This window comes from Cyprinus carpio, chromosome A2 (genome assembly GCF_018340385.1).
Source record: "Cyprinus carpio isolate SPL01 chromosome A2, ASM1834038v1, whole genome shotgun sequence".
Lineage (NCBI taxonomy): Eukaryota > Metazoa > Chordata > Actinopteri > Cypriniformes > Cyprinidae > Cyprinus > Cyprinus carpio.
In genome coordinates, this window is record NC_056573.1 from 14,330,032 (window position 1) to 14,350,347 (window position 20,316).

Here is a 20,316-nt window from a genome sequence, read left to right on the forward strand (position 1 = left end):
CTGAAACAAGGTCATAGCAGCAACAAACAAGTGTTTGTCAATTTTTTTTTATTTTTTTTATTTAATAATGTTGACATTACTATTTCTGACTGTATATTTTACAGTTTAAATGTTTGTCTCAAAATGTGACTTTAAATCTTACAATTGTGGCAGTATTCCACTGTGTGATTACTTCTTATTTCATTTATTTTATGTTTTTATTTTACTTTTTTTATTATTATTATTACGTGGATTCAAAAACAATGGCCATGCATTATTTTTTATTTATAATCATTAGATGATGACTTTGGCCTGTTTCCACCTGGTATTCCAATGCATTTTCGGTGATCCGTGTGTTTTGGTACAAAATAGTGAAGTTTGAATCAATTGTTTTGGTCCCATAGTGATCATGTGTTAGGTCAGTGTGCGGCAAGTATTCATCTTTTGTGGCTGTTTGAACATATTTGACCAATGGTCCGGTTGCATGAATTTTTGAGTACCTATGGAAGTAGTCAAAAGTGGGCAAGCTCAAAACATTTTAGATCCCGTTTACAACTGCATTTATTGATATCACATCATAATATCAAGTGTAAACAGGCCCTTAATTATGATTTTTTTGTAGTGATGTTGACATAATACTTTTATCTTGACAAAATAAGTTATCAAATTATCTTAAATAATAAAAGGCCTGTTCTCAGCAGTACAGTATAATTATTATTCTTGTACAGTTAACCTGATTATATTTTTTAAGCTATATTTTAACTTCATGTTTTCTAAATACCGGCTAAAAGAGGGTCTGCCAAAATGTGAAAAATGGTTCTTCCTAAACAAATTACATAGCTGAGAAAATACAGAAGTGAACTGTTCTGTATTAGGTATTTTTATTAATATAATAGAATTTCTTTGTGAAGAATGGCACAGTGAACACTCCACAGTTCAGGTTCAGGTGCCAGTGGGTTTCTGCACAATTTTTCTCACATGAACAGAAATTGGAAGAAGCATTGCTGATGATATGCTTGCCTGTTATTCCTAAACTTCTTTTTCTCTGGTTCACTTGAGCATGGAATCTGGCAAAGTGTGTGTGGGGATGTGTGTGAGGGGTGAAGTGTGATTGTACATGACGTGCTTGCAATACTGGTGCGGGCTGAGCTCGAGGCTGAGATATGAATGGGATAATACTGCTCCTGGAGAAGAAGGCCCATCACAGTCACTCTTAGTTGATGCCTGACTCATACACACACACACACACTAAACACTTTCACAAGTACAGCAGTGGGAAGCGAGCATTTATCAGTGGAAGCTGTGGCGTCGCTCTGCCACATTATTCCACATTTTCAGTCTGGAGAGTCGCTGTTTGGATGGCTTTGTCAGCTTCTTGTTATCTGCCTTGGTTGAGGAAATTATTCTCCATTCTTTTCCTTCGTTCTTTTGTCATTACTTAGGAGATATTTTATTTTACTGCTGACAAAGTGATTGAGTGAGGATTTGAAGTACAAACACCTTTGCTTATAATATAATATAATATAATATAATATAATATAATATAATATAATATAATATAATATAATATAATAATTATTTGACTTTAGTGCAATGATAATTACACAAAAGTGTAATACAGTGCCATTTTGGAAACATTTATTATTGATATCATCTTTATTATTAATTTAATATAATGTGTTTTTATATTAATATTGTATATTAATATAATATACATTTATCTTATGTACCAATATAAATGGGTAAATGGAAAACATACATACATATATGTGTGTGTGTGTGTGTGTGTGTGTGTGTGTGTGTGTGTGTGTGTGTGTGTGTGTGTGTGTGTGTGTGTGTTGTCTCTCTCTTTCTCGTGTGTGTATGTATGTATGTATGTATATGGTGAAAGGGGGTTCAACATAAGAGAATAATTATATTTTGTGGACAAAATTTTTGAAAACCCCTGACAGACCACTTTTCACAATCCAACCAGAAAGCTCTTCCCTGGAATTTTCTTTTCTTTATTTCTTAATTAAAGTTCGTGATGCACTCAAAAATACATCATGTTATGGACAAGTTTCTTCAATGTTCAGTGACAGTATTATATGACAAAAGGACAATAAAGTACAATTAAAGTAAGACTATATTCTCTATGTTCCAAGTCTTCTAAGGCAATGCAATAGCTTTGACGGAAATTATATAGTTACACACTCGACAACTGATGTGACATGCTTAATATGCATCTACATTATCCTTTGCACATATATTCTGCAGCTTTTAGCTTTAATTTAGTCTGCACACAGTGTTTATTATAGGATTATCAGCAGTGTGTAAGGGTTCGTGCAGTAGAAGTCAACACACTGAAAAGATTTATGCATTGTGTTTAACCTTTTACCCCCAGACTGTGATAATCTACAGGTCACCCTCATAACCCTAATATCTGCTTTGTGGTGTCCAGCTGGACACAGTTGCTACAGTCCAGGCTGTGATTATCTTGAGTTGATATTAGTGTGGATTGTGTTTGCTTTGTTGTTTTTTGTTGGAAGATCTCTCTCTAAATTAATTAATGCGCTAAATGTAATTCCCTAATTATTACTTGCTTGTTACTGTTTACCTTAATAGCAGCTTTTGACTTAAGAAAGGGGGATACAGTGTCTTTATAGCAAAATTAAAGTAAAACACTAATTGTATACAGCTATCTCAAGTTCTGAGTTAAATAAACATTAACTTTTATAGTTACATTAATATTCCACCCGTTTTAAATGCCTATCAATACTGTAAATGAAATAAACATCAATTCACAGGTCACTTATCTTAATCAATAGTGATAAATACTTTCACTTTAACCCAGTCTACTGTAAACTCAGTTTCTTGCCTTAAGTATCAAAATTATAAATGTCATAAACCCAATGTAATGCAAATCTTCAACAGAAATTCTTTTGAACTATTTACTGAAAAAACATAGTATGTACATATATACAGTTCAAATATCAAGTGCAATTCAAATGAAACACAATTAAATAACCCCAAAATTAAAACTAAGCCGGCAAAATGACTAAATGGCCACTTAATGAAATAAAATGAATACCCCAACAGTCATAAGAGAACACGTTGCAGGCCTGAAGCGTGGCTTGGGAGCGGGGAGACCTTAAACACAATGGCCACTTCGCGCCGTGGCGCAGAAAAAAAAACTCACTGCTGTGGTAGTGCTGATAGGCGTGTCGTCGTTCACGCCGCGGCAACGCGATGCTTGCGATGCTGTTGATTGAAGACATCGTCCGACAGCTAAGCAGGGAATGGTTCTGGAGATAAGTGCATTTTTCAGACGATGCACAAAAGGGCAACCGGACAGGCTACTAGCTGGCAAAGTCCTTGTAACTAAATCGTGCTGACTAGCAGTTCACTCTTTCTCCTCGTGGAAACCGATGACCGAGTTCCTCAAAACCATCAACTTTCACGCTGTAAACAGTCAAATGTCTGTAACTCACTCTTCGTGCAGGCTACAAGTACATCTACTATCACAAACATTAACTTGGTGTTTTACCAAATTTCTAACGTGACAGTCACAGCGCGATTCTCACTCATGTCTGTCCATCTTCTCCTCCCGTTCTCGTTCTCTCTCCCCCCCCACGACCTCTCACCCTGACTCCTGATTGGATCTTTCTTCCGGGTAAATTAGTTTTTAACTTACTAAATTTTTAACACACATAAACATTTCTTAAACATTTTTAACATGAAATTTACATTTTTGAAGAAAATAAACAAAATAAAAATAATGATTTTAGGAAATACCCAAAATTCCCATAGGGCTACATCCTCCCCTTACTAAATGTCTAAATGTCCTCATTAGACATAAAACATAATCCCCACATTCAACTATGTAGAGTAATTAACCCCTTTTCCTTTTTAGAACTATGAGCTCCTAATTATGATCTACGTGGAAACCTAATGTTTTCCTAGTTTAATAATTACTCCTCTGTGAACTATGGTAAGTGGTTGCTCTTGGCTTTCCAGGTTCATCATAGGTAAGTCTCAATACTGGTTTTATTTGTCTTTTCTCATTTAATCTTGGTCTAGGTACACTATTAACTTTTGTTTTAGAGCTCCGTTTTACTTTAGGTGCACAGACAGAATTTCTTCCAGCATCCAGGTCTGTTCCGGAATCATAAGGATCCGACTCTGTCACTGCTTGACCTTCTTCGTCATATTCTATGTTGAACTCTACTTCTTCTGCTGACTGCACAGAATTTGGTTCCATCGCGTCTTCATACTGTGAACACACTGAGACCCCATCAGATATTTCTTTCCTCTTCAGTAGACGTTCCACATAATCCTGTTATGGTATACTGGTATGGTCACACTCCACCTCAGATGAGGAATCCGTCATCTCTGAGACTTCTTCTCTTTGCCTCATTATCGGTTGTCTTTGTCTTGTTCGAGTTGAACGTGTTCTGGGTCTCACAGTGGTTTCTTCAAAGGCTTGCTCCACTGGGATCCTCACAGATTGCCCAATAGGTAATATGTGGTCCCGATGGATGGTTCTTATTCCGCCTCTGCCTCCCTCAGGTCTCACACGGAATACAGGTAAGTTCGGCATCTTTCCTACCACTACATGGGGTATGGAACTCCACCGGCTGTCCAGCTTGTGTTTTCCTTTTAGACCTAAATTCTTTAGAAAAACACGATCTCCTTCCTGTATGTTCTGAAAACGGACCTTTTGATCATAGGCTCTCTTGTTCCTCAAGTGAGTCTTGTCAGCAGCTTGACTAGCCAGTTGATAGGCTCTTTGCAGGTCTTGTTTCAGGCTTTCAACGTACTGAAAATGGTTCCTCTCCTCAGTTCCATCTTTTGACGTTTCAAAGCACAGGTCTACAGGCAGTCTAGCTTCCCTACCGAACATTAAGTAGTAAGGAGAGTATCCCGTTGCATCACTTTTTGTGCTGTTGTACGCATGCACTAATGAAGCTACATGCTGACTCCAGGATCTCTTTTTCTCTTGCCCTAACGTAGCCAGCATAGCGAGCAGCGTACGGTTGAACCGCTCCGGCTGGGGGTCCCCTTGAGGGTGATATGGAGTCGTTCGTGATTTACGTATGCCCAAAGTTGTCAGCAGTTCTCTTATCAGTCTCGACTCAAAATCTCTTCCTCCCTGATCAGAATGAATCCTAACAGGTAAGCCATAGTGAATGAAATACTTTTCAACTAGGATCTTAGCTACTGTCAGGGCTTTCTGATTCTTTGCAGGAAAAGCCTGTGCATATCTGGTATAGTGATCGGTCACAACCAGGACGTTACTAATGCCCCTGGAATCGGGCTCCATTGACAAAAAGTCAATACACACAAGGTCCATAGGACCACTACTGGTGATTTGGTGTAGAGAGGCAGCTTTCTTGGCAGGTGTTTTACAAGTGATGCACAGTCCACAATTCCTCACATACTCCTCTGTATCATGAGCCATTTTGGGCCAGTAGAATCTTGCTCTTAGGAGTTGAGTTACCCTCTCCACCCCTAAGTGGCCCATGTCATCATGAAGAGAGTGCAACACTACTTCTCTGAACTCAGCAGGCAGCACAAGCTGTAATGCCTCCTCTGCATCTTTCTTGCTTGCTCTGTACAGAAGTCCATCTCTCATCACAAGTCTGCCAACTTCCCTCAACTTCATCAGTAGCATCTCTGGGTCTAAGTCTTTGTTGCTAGGCCAAACTCCCTGTTTCAATGCCTCAATCACCCGTCTGATCACAGTATCCCTCTTCTGGGCAGTCATCAAGTCAGCTTTTGATAGTTGTTCCAGTGAGCTGAGGTGTAACTGAGACGGAAATGCATACGCTTCCGGTATACAGGCTGGCGAAGCTCCTAATTGTTCCACATATCTGGGGGATGAATTTTGGGATACATTCACCTCCACCCGCCGACATATGGACTTCACTTCGTTCTGAGACATGTCATCCCACTCCCCGTCTTCAGGTAAGTTGCGAGACAGCAAGTCAGCGTCAATGTTTGCTTTTCCAGGCCTATATTTTACTTCGAAGTCATAGGTGGCCAGGGCTGCAAGCCAACGATGACCTGTCGCGTTGAGTTTGGCCGTGGTAAGTACATAAGTCAACGGGTTATTGTCGGTGCATACAGTGAACTTGACTCCATAAAGGTAGTCATGAAATTTATCAACAACAGCCCATTTCAACGCAAGGAACTCTAGCTGATGTACAGGGTATCGCTGTTCAGAAGAGCTCAACTTTCTGCTGGCAAACGCCACTGGTCTTAACCCTTCTGGATGTTCCTGATACAGTACGGCACCAAGCCCTTTGAAACTTGCGTCAGTGTGTAGAACATATGGCTTATGGGCATCAGCAAATGCCAGTACAGGTGCATTGAGCAGACACTGAATGATACGATTGAATGCATCCGTGCAGGACTGATCCCATCGGTCACTGAATGGTTCTGAGTCTTTAAAATACATCTTGGTCTTGTCTCGGGTCTGCTTCCTTCCACGCTGGGTGGGTGCATAGCCCTTTGTCAGTTCAGTGAGGGGCCTAACAATCGCAGAGTAGTTTGCTATAAAGCGTCGATAATACCCACAGAAACCTAGAAAAGACCGCAATGATTTAAGGTCTGTGGGCATAGGCCACCTAGCGACTGCCTCTAGCTTTTCAGGGTCAGTAGCAACACCATCAGCGGACACTATGTGACCCACATACTTAACCCTGGGTTGACAAAACTGACACTTGTCAAGGGAGAGTTTTAGCCCTACCTCTTCAAGCCTATCTAACACTCGCATGAGTCGTTCTTCGTGTTCCTCTAAAGAACGTCCAAAGACTATGAGATCATCCAAATAAACTATCACCTGAAGGAGATTCATATCGCCGACCGCTTTCTCCATAAGTCTTTGGAACGTCGCAGGCGCTCCAGTTATGCCTTGGGGCATCCTTTCAAATTGGAAAAATCCAAGGGGACAAATGAAGGCGGTTTTTTCTTTGTCCTCCTCCGCCATGGCGATCTGGTAGTAGCCACTACGCAAATCAAGGACAGAAAACCATTTGCTCCCAGTTAAACAATCCAATGCATCGTCTATGCGAGGAGTCGTGTACTGGTCTGGAATTGTACGCCTATTAAGGGTCCTATAGTCAACGCACATTCTGATACGCCCAGTCTTTTTTTCTGGCGATCACAATTGGTGATGCATACTGGCTACGTGACTCCTTAATTATACCAGCCTTTAACAACTCTTGCAAGTGCTGACGAACATCGTCAATATCTGCGGGAGCTAAACGTCTTGAACGTTCTCTGAATGGCTTTGCATCGGTCATCCTGATATGGTGTTCCACATCCTTGGCCAGGCCAACATCCCACTCATGCAATGAGAATACGTTTGCTCGCTTACATAACTTTTGACGGAGTCGTGCTTTCCATTGTGATGGTATGGGCGAGTCGCCAAACTGGATCAGTTGCGGGTCTAACTCTGTTGGTACAGTCACGGCCTCAGTTTCAACTTTCAGAGATGGAACGACTGGATCAACATGACACAGCTGGCCTAAGACAGTCCCAACTGGAATGACGGTGTCTTTCTTGGACTCTTTCTGGATAAGGATAGTGAGGTGATCATCCACTGCAGTACCATGCACGACCATAGGCTGCAGCAGTACTCCGGATGGTAATGGAGCCGTGGGTGATGCCTCAACCATCAACATGTCTTTACCCAGAGGCCTCTTCAACTCCACTTCACAGATGGCACAGCATTCACCACCAGGAGGTAAGGTTAGTGAGCCTGGACCCATCCACTTCACACGTGCAACTTCATCCTCTTCACCCTCAGTGGTTGGTTGGTCTGTGTGACAAATTGAGTTCTTTGCCTTTATGCCAAGGGTCTGGGCAATGTCCACTCCTGTGGTCTCCTTGCAGAGCATGGACAGTCTCTGGAACAGGTTTGCATTTGTTCCTAGGATCACAGGGGTCTTTTCAGGACTTTTCGAACTTGGGCAAATCAGAGCAAGGACGGAAAGTGTCTCCTTTGCACCGGTAACCTTCTCTGGAAATTCCATCTCCACTACGACATATCCCAGGTAGGGGTAACTGGTTTCGCTCAAACCCCATATTGCCAACCCTGACACTGGCTGGATTGGAACATCAGATAAGTAGTGCTCATACCAGGGCTTGAAGATAATTGTGATTTGAGAGCCACTATCCAGAAGTGCATCACAGTGCTGGCCATTTATCTTCACTGGGATGATTGAACAGGGCCCGATCAGTCCTGGAGGAATGCCTCTTTCAAGGGTGGTTACTTCACTTTTCTTAGCTGAGCACACCGTGTGACCATCACCTGATGCTTGAGAAGACAGATCACCCTGTTTAGCTTTCTTTAGAGCGTGTATCAGCTTTCGAATAACTTTGGCCTGATTCTCAGCATTCTGGCATTTGGCAGCAGAGTAATGGCCGTTTTCACCACAGCGATAACAAAAGTTCCCATCTGAGTCGTTAGATGGTTGCTTTCTATTATCACTATGGGTTTGTCTTGATGGCTCTACTCGAAGAACTGAAGTAGGGGATTCAGAGACCTTTAGCTTATGGCCTGTCATTTGCTTTTGCAGGTTTTTCACTTGCTTTCTCAAAACAGCTACTTCACTATCACTACCTGTCTCTGGGGTGTGCATCTTTGTCATTGACACAGATCCTTTGCTATCTGCTACAACCTTGTTAGGCAAAGTACTCATGGCAGTGAACATTGACTTGAGTTCTTGAATTTCGGTTCTCAAACGCTCAACATCATCCTGTCTATTGTCTGTAGCAGAGTTTGTGTGAACTCTCTGGACAGAGGTATTCAGCTTCGTCCTTGATGACTCGTACTCCTCTTCACTTCTGATCTCACTCAGCAGTTCCAAGAATGATGGAGGGTTTTCCTTCCTCTCCCTGAGTTTGAGCTGGACAAGCATCATATCAGAGTGAATAGCACCTCTCAGCAGCTGCTCCACTCGCGCACGGTCAGCACGGCTTGTTGGGAGACCTCCCCGACGAACTACCTTGGTCAATGACAACTCTACGCGCCTAAGAAAGTCAGACAACTTTTCCTTTGGCTGCTGCTGTAGCAATCTAAAGGCAAAATACAGGTCTTCGCCTGTCTCAGCAGACCCAAAAGCACTCTCAATGGCTTCTAAACACCGAGCAGGACTAACCTCTGGATCAGCAGTTCGTACAGCCTTTAAAACAGCTAGCGGAGGACCTTTCAGACTCTCCATGATACGTCGTCGTTTCTCCTTAGGGGGAACACTCACTCTCCTCGACCATCAGTCGTGCATGTTCTAACCAATGCTCAAGAGACTCTTCTCCAACTGGAGTTGGCAAGGTACCAGAGAACACTCTCAGACGACGGTAACTGCTGTTGTCACCTGATGGTGTCCCCATCTTAGTCAACAAATCACCCACCGCACGAATAATAGACTCTGCTGAGCCACTCTCTGGAGGTTCTTCCAACAACCTCTTTAACGGGCTCGAAGGAGTAGGACTTTCATAAGCAATAACAATCATCCATTTTTTCATCTTGCCCTCTGCCAACAGTTCAGGAGGGACTTTGGTGGGGTCCACCGTCTCTTTACACTTGCATAGCACCCTGTGGCTATCCAGCTTCAGACTAACAGTCCGTCCTCTCACTCGCACTCGCCCTAAAGCTTTGATAGTTCCTAGGGCTTCTTCAATCTGGGCATTCGCAACGTCTTCTGGAATCGGTACCATGAGGGAATGGGCATCATCCAATTCTTCTCTTCTGCACCAGTTTTTGAGCTCTTGAACTAATTCTGCAGTGCTACACTTAGCCTCCATTTTCTTTTAGGATTTTAGCTTAAACTATTTTACTTTTATTTCTTGAAAAAGCTAATAACAAAATCCAGGCTAATTGTTAACAGATATTAACTTAAATTAGCATAGTTAGTACCCTATGCCAATTTACTTAAGAAACTAACAAAAATGTAACAGCTAACACTATTAGCATCAAATTACAAATTAGTTGATTGCATTAATTATAGATCCCGGACGAGCCCCCATTTTATGTAGCGCCCCCTAGCATGAATAGCTATTAGTGTGGAGTGCGCTCCCCCGAATTCCTATTTATCAAAAGATCTCTCTCTAAATTAATTAATGCGCTAAATGTAATTCCCTAATTATTACTTGCTTGTTACTGTTTACCTTAATAGCAGCTTTTGACTTAAGAAAGGGGGATACAGTGTCTTTATACCAAATTAAAGTAAAACACTAATTGTATACAGCTATCTCAAGATTCTGAGTTAAATAAACATTAACTTTTATAGTTACATTAATATTCCACCCGTTTTAAATGCCTATCAATACTGTAAATGAAATAAACATCAATTCACAGGTCACTTATCTTAATCAATAGTGATAAATACTTTCACTTTAACCCAGTCTACTGTAAACTCAGTTTCTTGCCTTAAGTATCAAAATTATAAATGTCATAAACCCAATGTAATGCAAATCTTCAACAGAAATTCGTTTGAACTATTTACTGAAAAAACATAGTATGTACATATATACAGTTCAAATATCAAGTGCAATTCAAATGAAACACAATTAAATAACCCCAAAATTAAAACTAAGCCGGCAAAAATGAGTAAATGGCCACTTAATGAAATAAAATGAATACCCCAACAGTCATAAGAGAACACGTTGCAGGCCTGAAGCGTGGCTTGGGAGCGGGGAGACCTTAAACACAATGGCCACTTCGCGCCGTGGCGCGCAAAAAAAAAAACTCACTGCTGTGGTAGTGCTGATAGGCGTGTCGTCGTTCACGCCGCGGCAACGCGATGCTTGCGATGCTGGTGATTGAAGACGTCGTCCGACAGCTAAGCAGGGAATGGTTCTGGAGATAAGTGCATTTTTCAGACGATGCACAAAAGGGCAACCGAACAGGCTACTCGCTGGCAAAGTCCTTGTAACTAAATCGTGCTGACTAGCAGTTCACTCTTTCTCCTCGTGGAAACCGATGACCGAGTTCCTCAAAACCATCAACTTTCACGCTGTAAACAGTCAAATGTCTGTAACTCACTCTTCGTGCAGGCTACAAGTACATCTACTATCACAAACATTAACTTGGTGTTTTACCAAATTTCTAACGTGACAGTCACAGCGCGATTCTCACTCATGTCTCTCCATCTTCTCCTCCCGTTCTCCTCTCTCCCCCCTCATGACCTCTCACCCTGACTCCTGATTGGATCTCTCTTCCGGGTAAATTAGTTTTAACTTACTAAATTTTTAACACACATAAACATTTCTTAAACATTTTTAACATGAAATTTACATTTTTGAAGAAAATAAACAAAATAAAAATAATGATTTTAGGAAATACCCAAAATTCCCATAGGGCTACACAGTCATTATATAAAAACAATCACTGTTACTCTTTGTTTGTCATTTTGCTATGCTGAAAAAGCAACCAGAAAAGTGTGTGAGTGGTTGTCAGACAAAGTTTCGCCCTGGGACACACCGTTTGGATGGCACTTGACCTTTCTTCTCGTATGGCTGCCTGTGTACTTTTTTGGCCAGACGGCTTGTGTTAATTGCCTCTCGTGGGGCAAAATGACAGCCAGTGCTCTCTTTTCCCTCTTGAGCTCACTCTTTTTCCTCTCAGGTCTCATCTGGGAAGAATTAGACTGCATTAAACACTTTGGCAGCTTGAGATATCGGAATAAAATTCCTGTCCAGACCGGATGGCTTCTTTGTGGTCTTGAAAATCACTCAGGATTAGGATGATTAGCCGAGCATATATGGCTCTGTCCTTGAAAAAGATCCAACATTAAGGGATGTTAAGGGCACTCAATATGCATGCAGATACTTGCGATTATGGATGTAGAGTATAATTCATTATGATGTTTCTGTATGCCTGAGGAAATGGAGGTGGGTTATTTCTGTCGGTTTGTCATCTGAAACAACCCTGTCAGGGTGTTTAAGAACATGAGCATGCAAAGAGCGTCCTGTCATTGTAGGACAGACGAATCAGAGAGTTGGAATTGATTTGTCTGTGACCGTATCATTCACCTTGTCCTCTGAGCTCAGGGTCAGAGCACGGCAGACGCAATACCAATGCTGTCAGTGACAGGAGGTCAACGCTTAAACACACATTTTATCATCTTTCACACACAGTCTACAGTGATACACACTTGTTTACACGACCAAAGCTGCACATATGAGAGAACTGTGTGATATTTTAATGAGTAACAATATCTGTAATCCCACCAAAGCTGAAATCTGTTATCGTAATGTTTACAAGATGTGTCTCTCACTTCTAGTAAGCAAATATGTCATCATATTCTCTTTCTGGAAGCTAAAAGCATTAGGCCTACACATTTTTGTACAGGTATCTGTTTATTCCAACTAACAGCAGTAATTAAGTAAAACTATTAAAATAATAACTGCTGCTAGGGTTTCATTACTGTTAAGTATCAGATATGTTTGTGTTCCTACACCATCACATTAAGTTTTTTTTTTGTCTGAAAAATCTGTTCCTCTTCTTTTCACAGTTAATCCTGATTTGATCACATCTCACATTTTGAAGGTTTTCCAGACAGGCTCTGTGTTATGTCTGTAATACGCAACCTTATAAGGAATTAAGTCTGTAAGCACCCAGGCTGACATGTCAGAGGAGACGCTACTGACTTGAGCAGTGCCTGTACATTATGTGTGGGTGTGTTTATATTGCACATCAGCAGGAGTGCTAACTCAGTCCATCTCTTCCCTTTACATTTACATTTTAACCATGTAGCTGACACTTTCCATTAGTATAGATGAGAAGCAGAGGAATTAGTAAGAGAAATATGGGATGTTGGTGGAGGATTCCAGTGTTTTCTTCAAGGAGGTGCTTGAAAATTTTCTTAAGCCCCATGTTCAGTACATGTTTCTACCAATTAATATGGTTCAAACGTATCAAAGAACAGTCCAATAAGGTGTAGGTGTTACTATCAAGCACTATTTGAAGACGAGACTTCCTTTTCTGACACATGGTCACAGGAGCACATGGTGTGAGAAGGCAAGATCATTTGCTTTAGTACTCTTACTTAAAATGACATGAACTGTACGTGAAAATATGCATGTGTCTGTGTGTGTATGAAAGTGTAGAGAAGACTTTTGTCAGATTTTATGAAGTTTTTTATATTATTATTATTTTACATGTTCAGAAATTCAGTTTTTGTTTTTGTTGCCTCGGCAATGTTGTGTGATAAGGGGTAAGGAAAGAAAGCAGGGGTCCACAGCTCCGTCTGCTTGGACAATACCTCACTCTGGCAAATAATGTGTGACAAAAAGGGAAGATGCAGGGTTCCTGGATGCACAGGAACACCCAGAGTGATGTGCAAAAAGTGTAACATACACCTCTGTTTCACAGCAGAGAAGTGCTTTTTGAAGTTTCACACAGAGTGAAATCTCATTACATGATACAAACCTATGCCTGTATCAAATCCGATATATCAATGTGTTTTAAGTGTTTTTCCCTTTTTACTTAATGATTTCTTGACATTTTTGAAAAATGCTTTCTGAGCATTGTCTTATGATACGTGAATTAAGAATTTCTCTACGATTCTGCACCATGGTTGCACAACGTTACCCTAAGGCAACGAAAAAAAATATTTTGGGGTGGTCAAATAATGTTTTATCAGAATGTTCCCAAATAAACCAAAAAATGATGTAGGATCATGTATCATCAAAATGTGTGCAGTAGAGAGTTAAAATCAAGAGTCGAAGTTTGGTTGACTGACCCCTGCTGGAAAAAATAGTAACTACACCATTAAGCTGCTGAAGGGCCTTTTGGCTGCTGAAAGTTGCTAAAAGTAAATTAATAAATAAAATAAATAATAATAATAAAGGCTAAATGCAAAAACATTAAAAACTCTTACAGACCCCAAACTTTTAAACAGTAGTGCGTTTCATAATATCATCAGTAATGTTTATATGTTGACGGCAAAAAAAAAAAAAGTTTTTTTTACGTCAAAGCTCAAGCATTAGCAGGACAGTCACTAGTGAGGGACTTCTGTGCTGTCATGATGTCATTTTCCCGTTGCTTCGGAGTCGCATCAATTCTATGACTCAGGTTATTGGCTCAAAATAATGTGTGCTCATGAGCAAAGATAGCAGTGGGCAACTTACATATGGGTCTTTTGACTCTCGACTGCCCTTGAGATGTGTTCTGCTTTCTCCAGATGTTATAGGGGAACAATCTGAAACAACATCCAGGCTGCTAATGTAAGCTCCAGACAGTTTCAGAACCCCTGTTTCATGCTAATTGCTATTCTGTCCACTAATTACCTCAAATAATGAAACCTAATTATAATGACCATTCATACAGTCTTGTCTTTCTGTTTCCCACTTATTGAAGCATCAACTATTAGGATGCTTTTGAAAGTAATTGTCAAACACCCCTGTGAACATCTGTTTTGGTATAACAACAACAAACGCCAAAGATAATGGCACAATCAGCAGCAGTCTCACTGGTAATTATACAAAAACAATCACGGTTTACAACAACGCAGCTTTAGTGATCCCCTGTATCACTACAAACCCAGGTGGACCATGAAAAGAGAGCATTATAGAGAGGGAGGGGGTGAAATTAGAGGAGAGGACGCCTGTATGACTGAAATCTCTAGAGCTGGAGTAGCATCTGATCTAAAGGCTGTTATCTCAGCAGCACGCACTGCAGCTCGAGAACACAAGTTTGTCCTGAACTTACCAGCTAGTCATCTTGGGATGAAACAAAGCGTTTGTTTTGGCTGCAGTCGTGTAAGAACCTCTGCGTGGATGCAGAGCATATGAATAAATGAGGGCGTGAGAGACCGAGATTAATTTAGGAGAAGCAATTGTGTGTACATGCTCTCTGATACACTGTAGCTCAGGGGAGATGAATTCAGCTATTCAAACACATACCGTGGCTTTCTTTGTGTAACTGGTTGTCAAAGAAGCAAACAGAACTGGCACCGTGCCAAAGAAAATGTGAAGAACAGATTTAAGTAGAGTAATTCAAGAGTTGAACTTATGGAAGCCTATTCTGCCAAATATCATGCTTTGGTAAATCATAAGTATGATATATTCAGTCATATTTATGAAATAAAATGGCATAATTAATTATGAGAAATAATAATTTATTAGAAAAATTAAAAAGTCATAATAATGAGATAAAAAGTCATTTATTACAGAAAGTGGAAATTACGATACAAAGTCATAATTCTGAGATACAAAGTTGTAATTGACACAAAAAGTCAAAATTATGACAAATCGTAATTCTGAGTTGAGGAGTCATAATTATGAAATACTAATGGCCAGATTTACTAACAGCTTGCACCAGCGCAAACCATCTTTTGGTGTTAAAATAGTACTGTCAGGATATACTAAAGACATGCAGTGAAGAATTAGCGCTGAAAAGGCATGGACACAATTATTTTTTACGCCTGACCTTCTTGAATTTGCATTCGTAGGAGTTTCCTTTTCAGATGCAAAATTTATGGGTTTATGGGAGGGGTTTAATGATTTTTTAGCTTTTGAGATTGTTGGTTTTTTGGTATTTTATATATTATGGTAGTTTGTGATTTTCTTTGTTGATTGTGTTGGTCATTATGGAAATGATCTGGCTGCGTCTGTGTTCAATTTGCGAATCGTCAGTAAATCACCCGCAGAATAGAGCTTTTTTGGAATTGTGCTCTCACGCTAATTTGCCCTAAGTAAATCTGGCCCTAAATCATAATTCTGAAATTTAAAAAAAAACAGATGAGATAATCATGACACAAAAAGTTGAAATTATGACATAATTCATAATTATGAGATAAATATTCATGATAAATGAAGTCAAAATGTTTGTCAGTTGCGGAAAAAAATTCATAATGTTCTTGTATCGTATAATTTAAAATGTTTAACTCATAATAATGACTTGTTATAATTAAGCTGTATGTTGCAGATGCTGTATGTTGTGTTCTTATGTGGCAGAAGTTGTTTGAATGCCTGTAAATGAGTATTAATGTCTGGTTTCATTGCCTATGTGTTATTCAGCATGAATGATATCATATAAGCATGAATATCTCATACAAAAGAATATGATGCTTTTATACAGTATCTTGACTGTCTATAACACTACAAGAGCCCAAGCCGTTTTCTCTATAAAAAAAAAATAAAAATAAAAAAAAATTTCAAGTTTGGGGTCTCAGACACTCCATAGACAAAAACATGAATGAATTCATGAAACTATTGTAATTGTTTGTAATGTTTATTGAAATTATTGTAATGGTTTTTTACAGTGTATTTTTGCTGTGGTTAAACTGACCCCAAACAGAAAAACATTATTAAGATAGAAACAAATTTAATATAATGTTGTACTATAAATTGAATCATAATTTAATTACAATTTATAGTTTATGTAAGGAATAATTTATGACGGGCCATTGAATTATTAGAGTATAACGCCTAGGTGGTTATGCAGCCACGACACAAAGCACTTTTTTTTTATTAATTTTTAGTAATTCAATGGACCAGAGTCAATTATTCAGCTTATACTACGGTTACCACACCTCAAGACGTTGCTCAGATGTTGAATTTCAAGAAATTTGTCAGGTTTTTGTCCTTGAAACGCTCTTGTGTATAGGATTTATTTCTTATGCATCTCATCCCACACCTCTGCTTCAAGACCAGTGGAGTTATTACCTAGCCAGTTAGAAATGGCTTTTAAGTTGCAAACTATTTACTGATAAAAATGTATTTATTCATTTCTTATAATTTATTTATCTTGTTGTTTACTAGATTTATTTGCTTGGTCAGTGTATTTGTGGGTTTTGGTTCTGTTGCTGTTGTAGGCTGTAAGGACCTTTGAAATACCTGAAATCATTTGGCAAAGTGATATGAATATGTAATGCCTGGAACTACTTTAGCTGTGTGTTTCCCTGAAAATAACTGCACACTTTAGAACGTTCATCAGCCAATCAGATTCGAGCATTCAACAGCTCCGTAGTTTAAAATCGGTGATTTTATACACGCATTTTGGGACATAAAAACAGTACAAAAAAGTCATTTTCAGCAGAGAGAACAGAAAGAAGTCTGTAGGGAGAGAAAAACCAAAGAGTATGAGAATGAGGAAGTGTAAACCGAGAGGAAGTTAACAGCTGGTCTCTGTCTCGCTCTAGATTTCCCCCTTGTGGATGTTTCATAGAGTAAATAATAAGGAAAATCCATGCCTTGCTCACACAGAATCTCTCAGTGTTTATCTCACAACACACACCTCTATCTGCAGCTTCATGCAGCCATTGATTAGTGATTTCATGTTTAGTTTGGGATGTGAGGGGTTGTTTCGCTCTCTGAAGTGAAGTGCTGGAGGAAATGAGTCAAGCAGTAGCACTTCAAGATGACACTTTCAATGTCAACAGATGGCCCACTGATATATAATGGGATTCTTCCATAAGTATGTTAATAAGTAAATATTTAATCATGCTCTCTGTCAGAAGCAGAAGAAGAAGGACTTGAATGAATGCAATAAATATTATAGCATGGTGCCCCATGCTTGTCAAATAATATTGTGAAAGGATCATAAATGTGCATATATGTATAATTGTTTAATTACTTTCAAATTGTATTTTTATAAATTATTTAAGTAACTATTAATTATTATTACCACTCTTATTATTATCACTATTAATTGTTTTATATATTTCTATGTGATGTTTTATTTGCCTATATTAATTTGAAATGACATATTAGAAGTTAAAAAATAAACTAACTAAATAAACTAAATCAGACTAAAGTAGGAAATTTGTTATAATTTGGAATTTTGGAAGGATAAATTTGTTTTGAGGAAATAATTATCTAATATTAAATTGTATTTATTTTAGAATTATAATTATTTTGTGCCATTACTGCTTGGTTTGAAGTCATTGCTGTATTTGTATTTATCTCAATATCTATGAGACTGTAAATTATTGAATATTGCAGGTTTAGCACATGGCAATGGTCTGGTAAAGTGATGGTAAAGCAGCTTTCATATTGGAAACATGCAGTTCCATCTTGGGTCCCATCTGTTGCTGGATCACTCTCCGTATCTGTGTGGCATTTGGGCTTTACCTGAAAAAGTTTACGAGACAAATCTCGTGCAAATCCACGGTTTGTGAAAGAGCTTTTTTTACTGCCAGATTCAAGGTGGTGGCAAAGGCAAAAGATTAGCACACAGAGTCATGTTGGAAGCATGGTCTGTTCTGAGTCTTATCTCTTATTCCCCATGACTCCTGCAAAACATTCCTGGCCTCTTTATTAATGTGCTTAGCTGTGTGTGTTGAAGAAAACCGTCCAGGATAACGGTGGGCGCCGTTGACTTTTTACTCAAGTAATGGCAAGTTACTGCAAGATATGCATTCACAATGTGTACGATATTCACACAGGTCCACACCTCTAAATTTAAATTCAGAGGATTTGCTTTCATCATGTTAGCCCTCACAATTCTCTGGTTTGCTAGTATCTTGTTGTAACTGCTACATACAGTAGTTAAGTTTTAACTTTTAAACAAAGGATTTGAATTATGTATCCACACACTTACCATTCAAAAGTCTTGGACCAGTAAGATTTATTTAATTTTTTTTTTTTTTTTTTTTTTTTAAAGAAATCTGTTCTTTTAATTGATCAAAAGTGTTAAAAAATTAAATAAATGCTGTTTTGTTTTTTTGTTTTTTCCTCAAAAAAAAATCTATAATAATATGAAATGTTTCTAGAGGTTCAAATGAGCATATTAGAATGATTTTTGAAAGATCATGTGAAAATTCACCTTTGTCATCAAGTATATATAAAAATTTTAGATACTTTAAATAGAAAACAGTTATTTTAAATTGTAATAATATTTCACAATATTACGTTTTTTTAATGCATTTTTGATCAAATAAATGCAGCCTTGGTGAGCATAAGAGACTTCTTTCAAAAGCATTTAAAAAAAAATCTTACCAGTAATTTTTTTTGTTTTGTTTTTTTTTGGAGACAGCCATGGTGAATTAGTATTATTTATCCTGACACTTATAAAAGCTGTTTATCCTTCTATGTTTCCATTATTAACTCGACTGTTTACATTCTTTTTCATCCATCCATATTTGTAAGTAAGAGTGGATAAAAGCATCAGAGAAATTAATAAGTGTACTTTTCTGTCTTCAGTATCATCATGTATCACCACCTACAAGAAGACTCCTCCGCCGGTACCTCCTCGCACCTCCACCAAGCCATTCATCTCTATCACGGCCCAGAGCAGCACTGAGTCTGCGCAGGACGCTTACATGGATGGTCCCGGGACACAGTGCGAGCCCGTCCTCCACTCTGGCCTGAGCAATTCCACTGAGAGCATTGACAGCATGAAAGCGCTGACGGCAGCCATCGAGGCAGCCAATGCTCAGATCCACGGCCCTGTCAGTCAGCACGTCAGCAACAGCACCATCACCATCAGCACTACACCCCCCTCTCCGCTGCCCATGCCCATGCCTGTGCCCGTCCCCATACCCATACCAGCCCTGGAAGACGTCCGCAGGGATGTGCTCAGGAAGAGCAGGTGCCTTTCTATTGGCATCCAGGTGAGTACGTTGCTGAGATGTTCCTGCTGGCTATTAGAACACCATTTAGTTGTTGTATTATCTTTTTTGTTTTTTTTTTATGATTTTTGTACAAGATTTTTTTAATATATATTTTTATAAGTTTTGTGTTTTATAAGATGTTGTTTTTTTATTTCTGTATACAAACCCACACAGGGTGAGCTGGAGATTTGTTTCCTTCTCCCTGAGGTAGATGATTCTTCATATGAGTGTGGAGGTGACTGGTTTACTGTGTAATGTGTTTAAACAGGTGGATGGGCCTGAGGACCAGGAACTGGAGGACCAGTCCAAGTTTCAGTCAGTGGGGATTCAGGTTGAGGAAGAGCATGGGTGAGTCTATGTGTGTGTTCGTGTGTTTCAGGGACAGATAACACCCCAAAGTCACTTTCACTTTAGTAATACTGTGAAATATTATTGCAATTTAAAAGAACCGTTTTCTATTTAAATATATTTAAAAATATTATTTATTCCTGTGTTGGCAAAACTGATTTTTCTTCGGCCATTACTTCTGTCTTCAGTGTCACATGATCCTTCAGAAATTATTCTTATATGCTGATTTGATGCTCAGGAAACATTTCTTATTATTATCTATGTTAAAACAGTTGTGCTGCTTAATATTTTTGTGGAAACCATGATAGTTTTTTAAGATTCTTTGATGATTAGAATGTTGAAAAGAACAGCATTTATTTGAAATAACTTAATAAATGGCTTTACTCACATTTTGATTTATATGCATCCTTGATAATTAAACATATTAAAGTAATTTCTCTCTTAA

At 38.9% G+C, this 20,316-nt stretch overlaps 1 protein-coding gene across 5 annotated transcripts in view; it reads left to right on the top strand.

Moving 5' to 3' along the window:
* LOC109079041 (disks large-associated protein 1-like) overlaps positions 1-20,316 on the top strand; it is a 122,830-nt gene that overhangs the window by 97,919 nt on the left and 4,595 nt on the right. For all 5 annotated transcript variants that reach the window (XR_006162185.1, XM_042774371.1, XM_042774378.1 and 2 more), the window contains exons 7-8: positions 19,114-19,523; positions 19,792-19,871. Coding sequence is in view for 4 of the 5 variants with exons in the window: in XM_042774371.1 (XP_042630305.1) it covers positions 19,114-19,523; positions 19,792-19,871 (490 nt within the window). In the remaining variant the exon portion in view is untranslated. The remainder of the gene's footprint in view (positions 1-19,113; positions 19,524-19,791; positions 19,872-20,316) is intronic.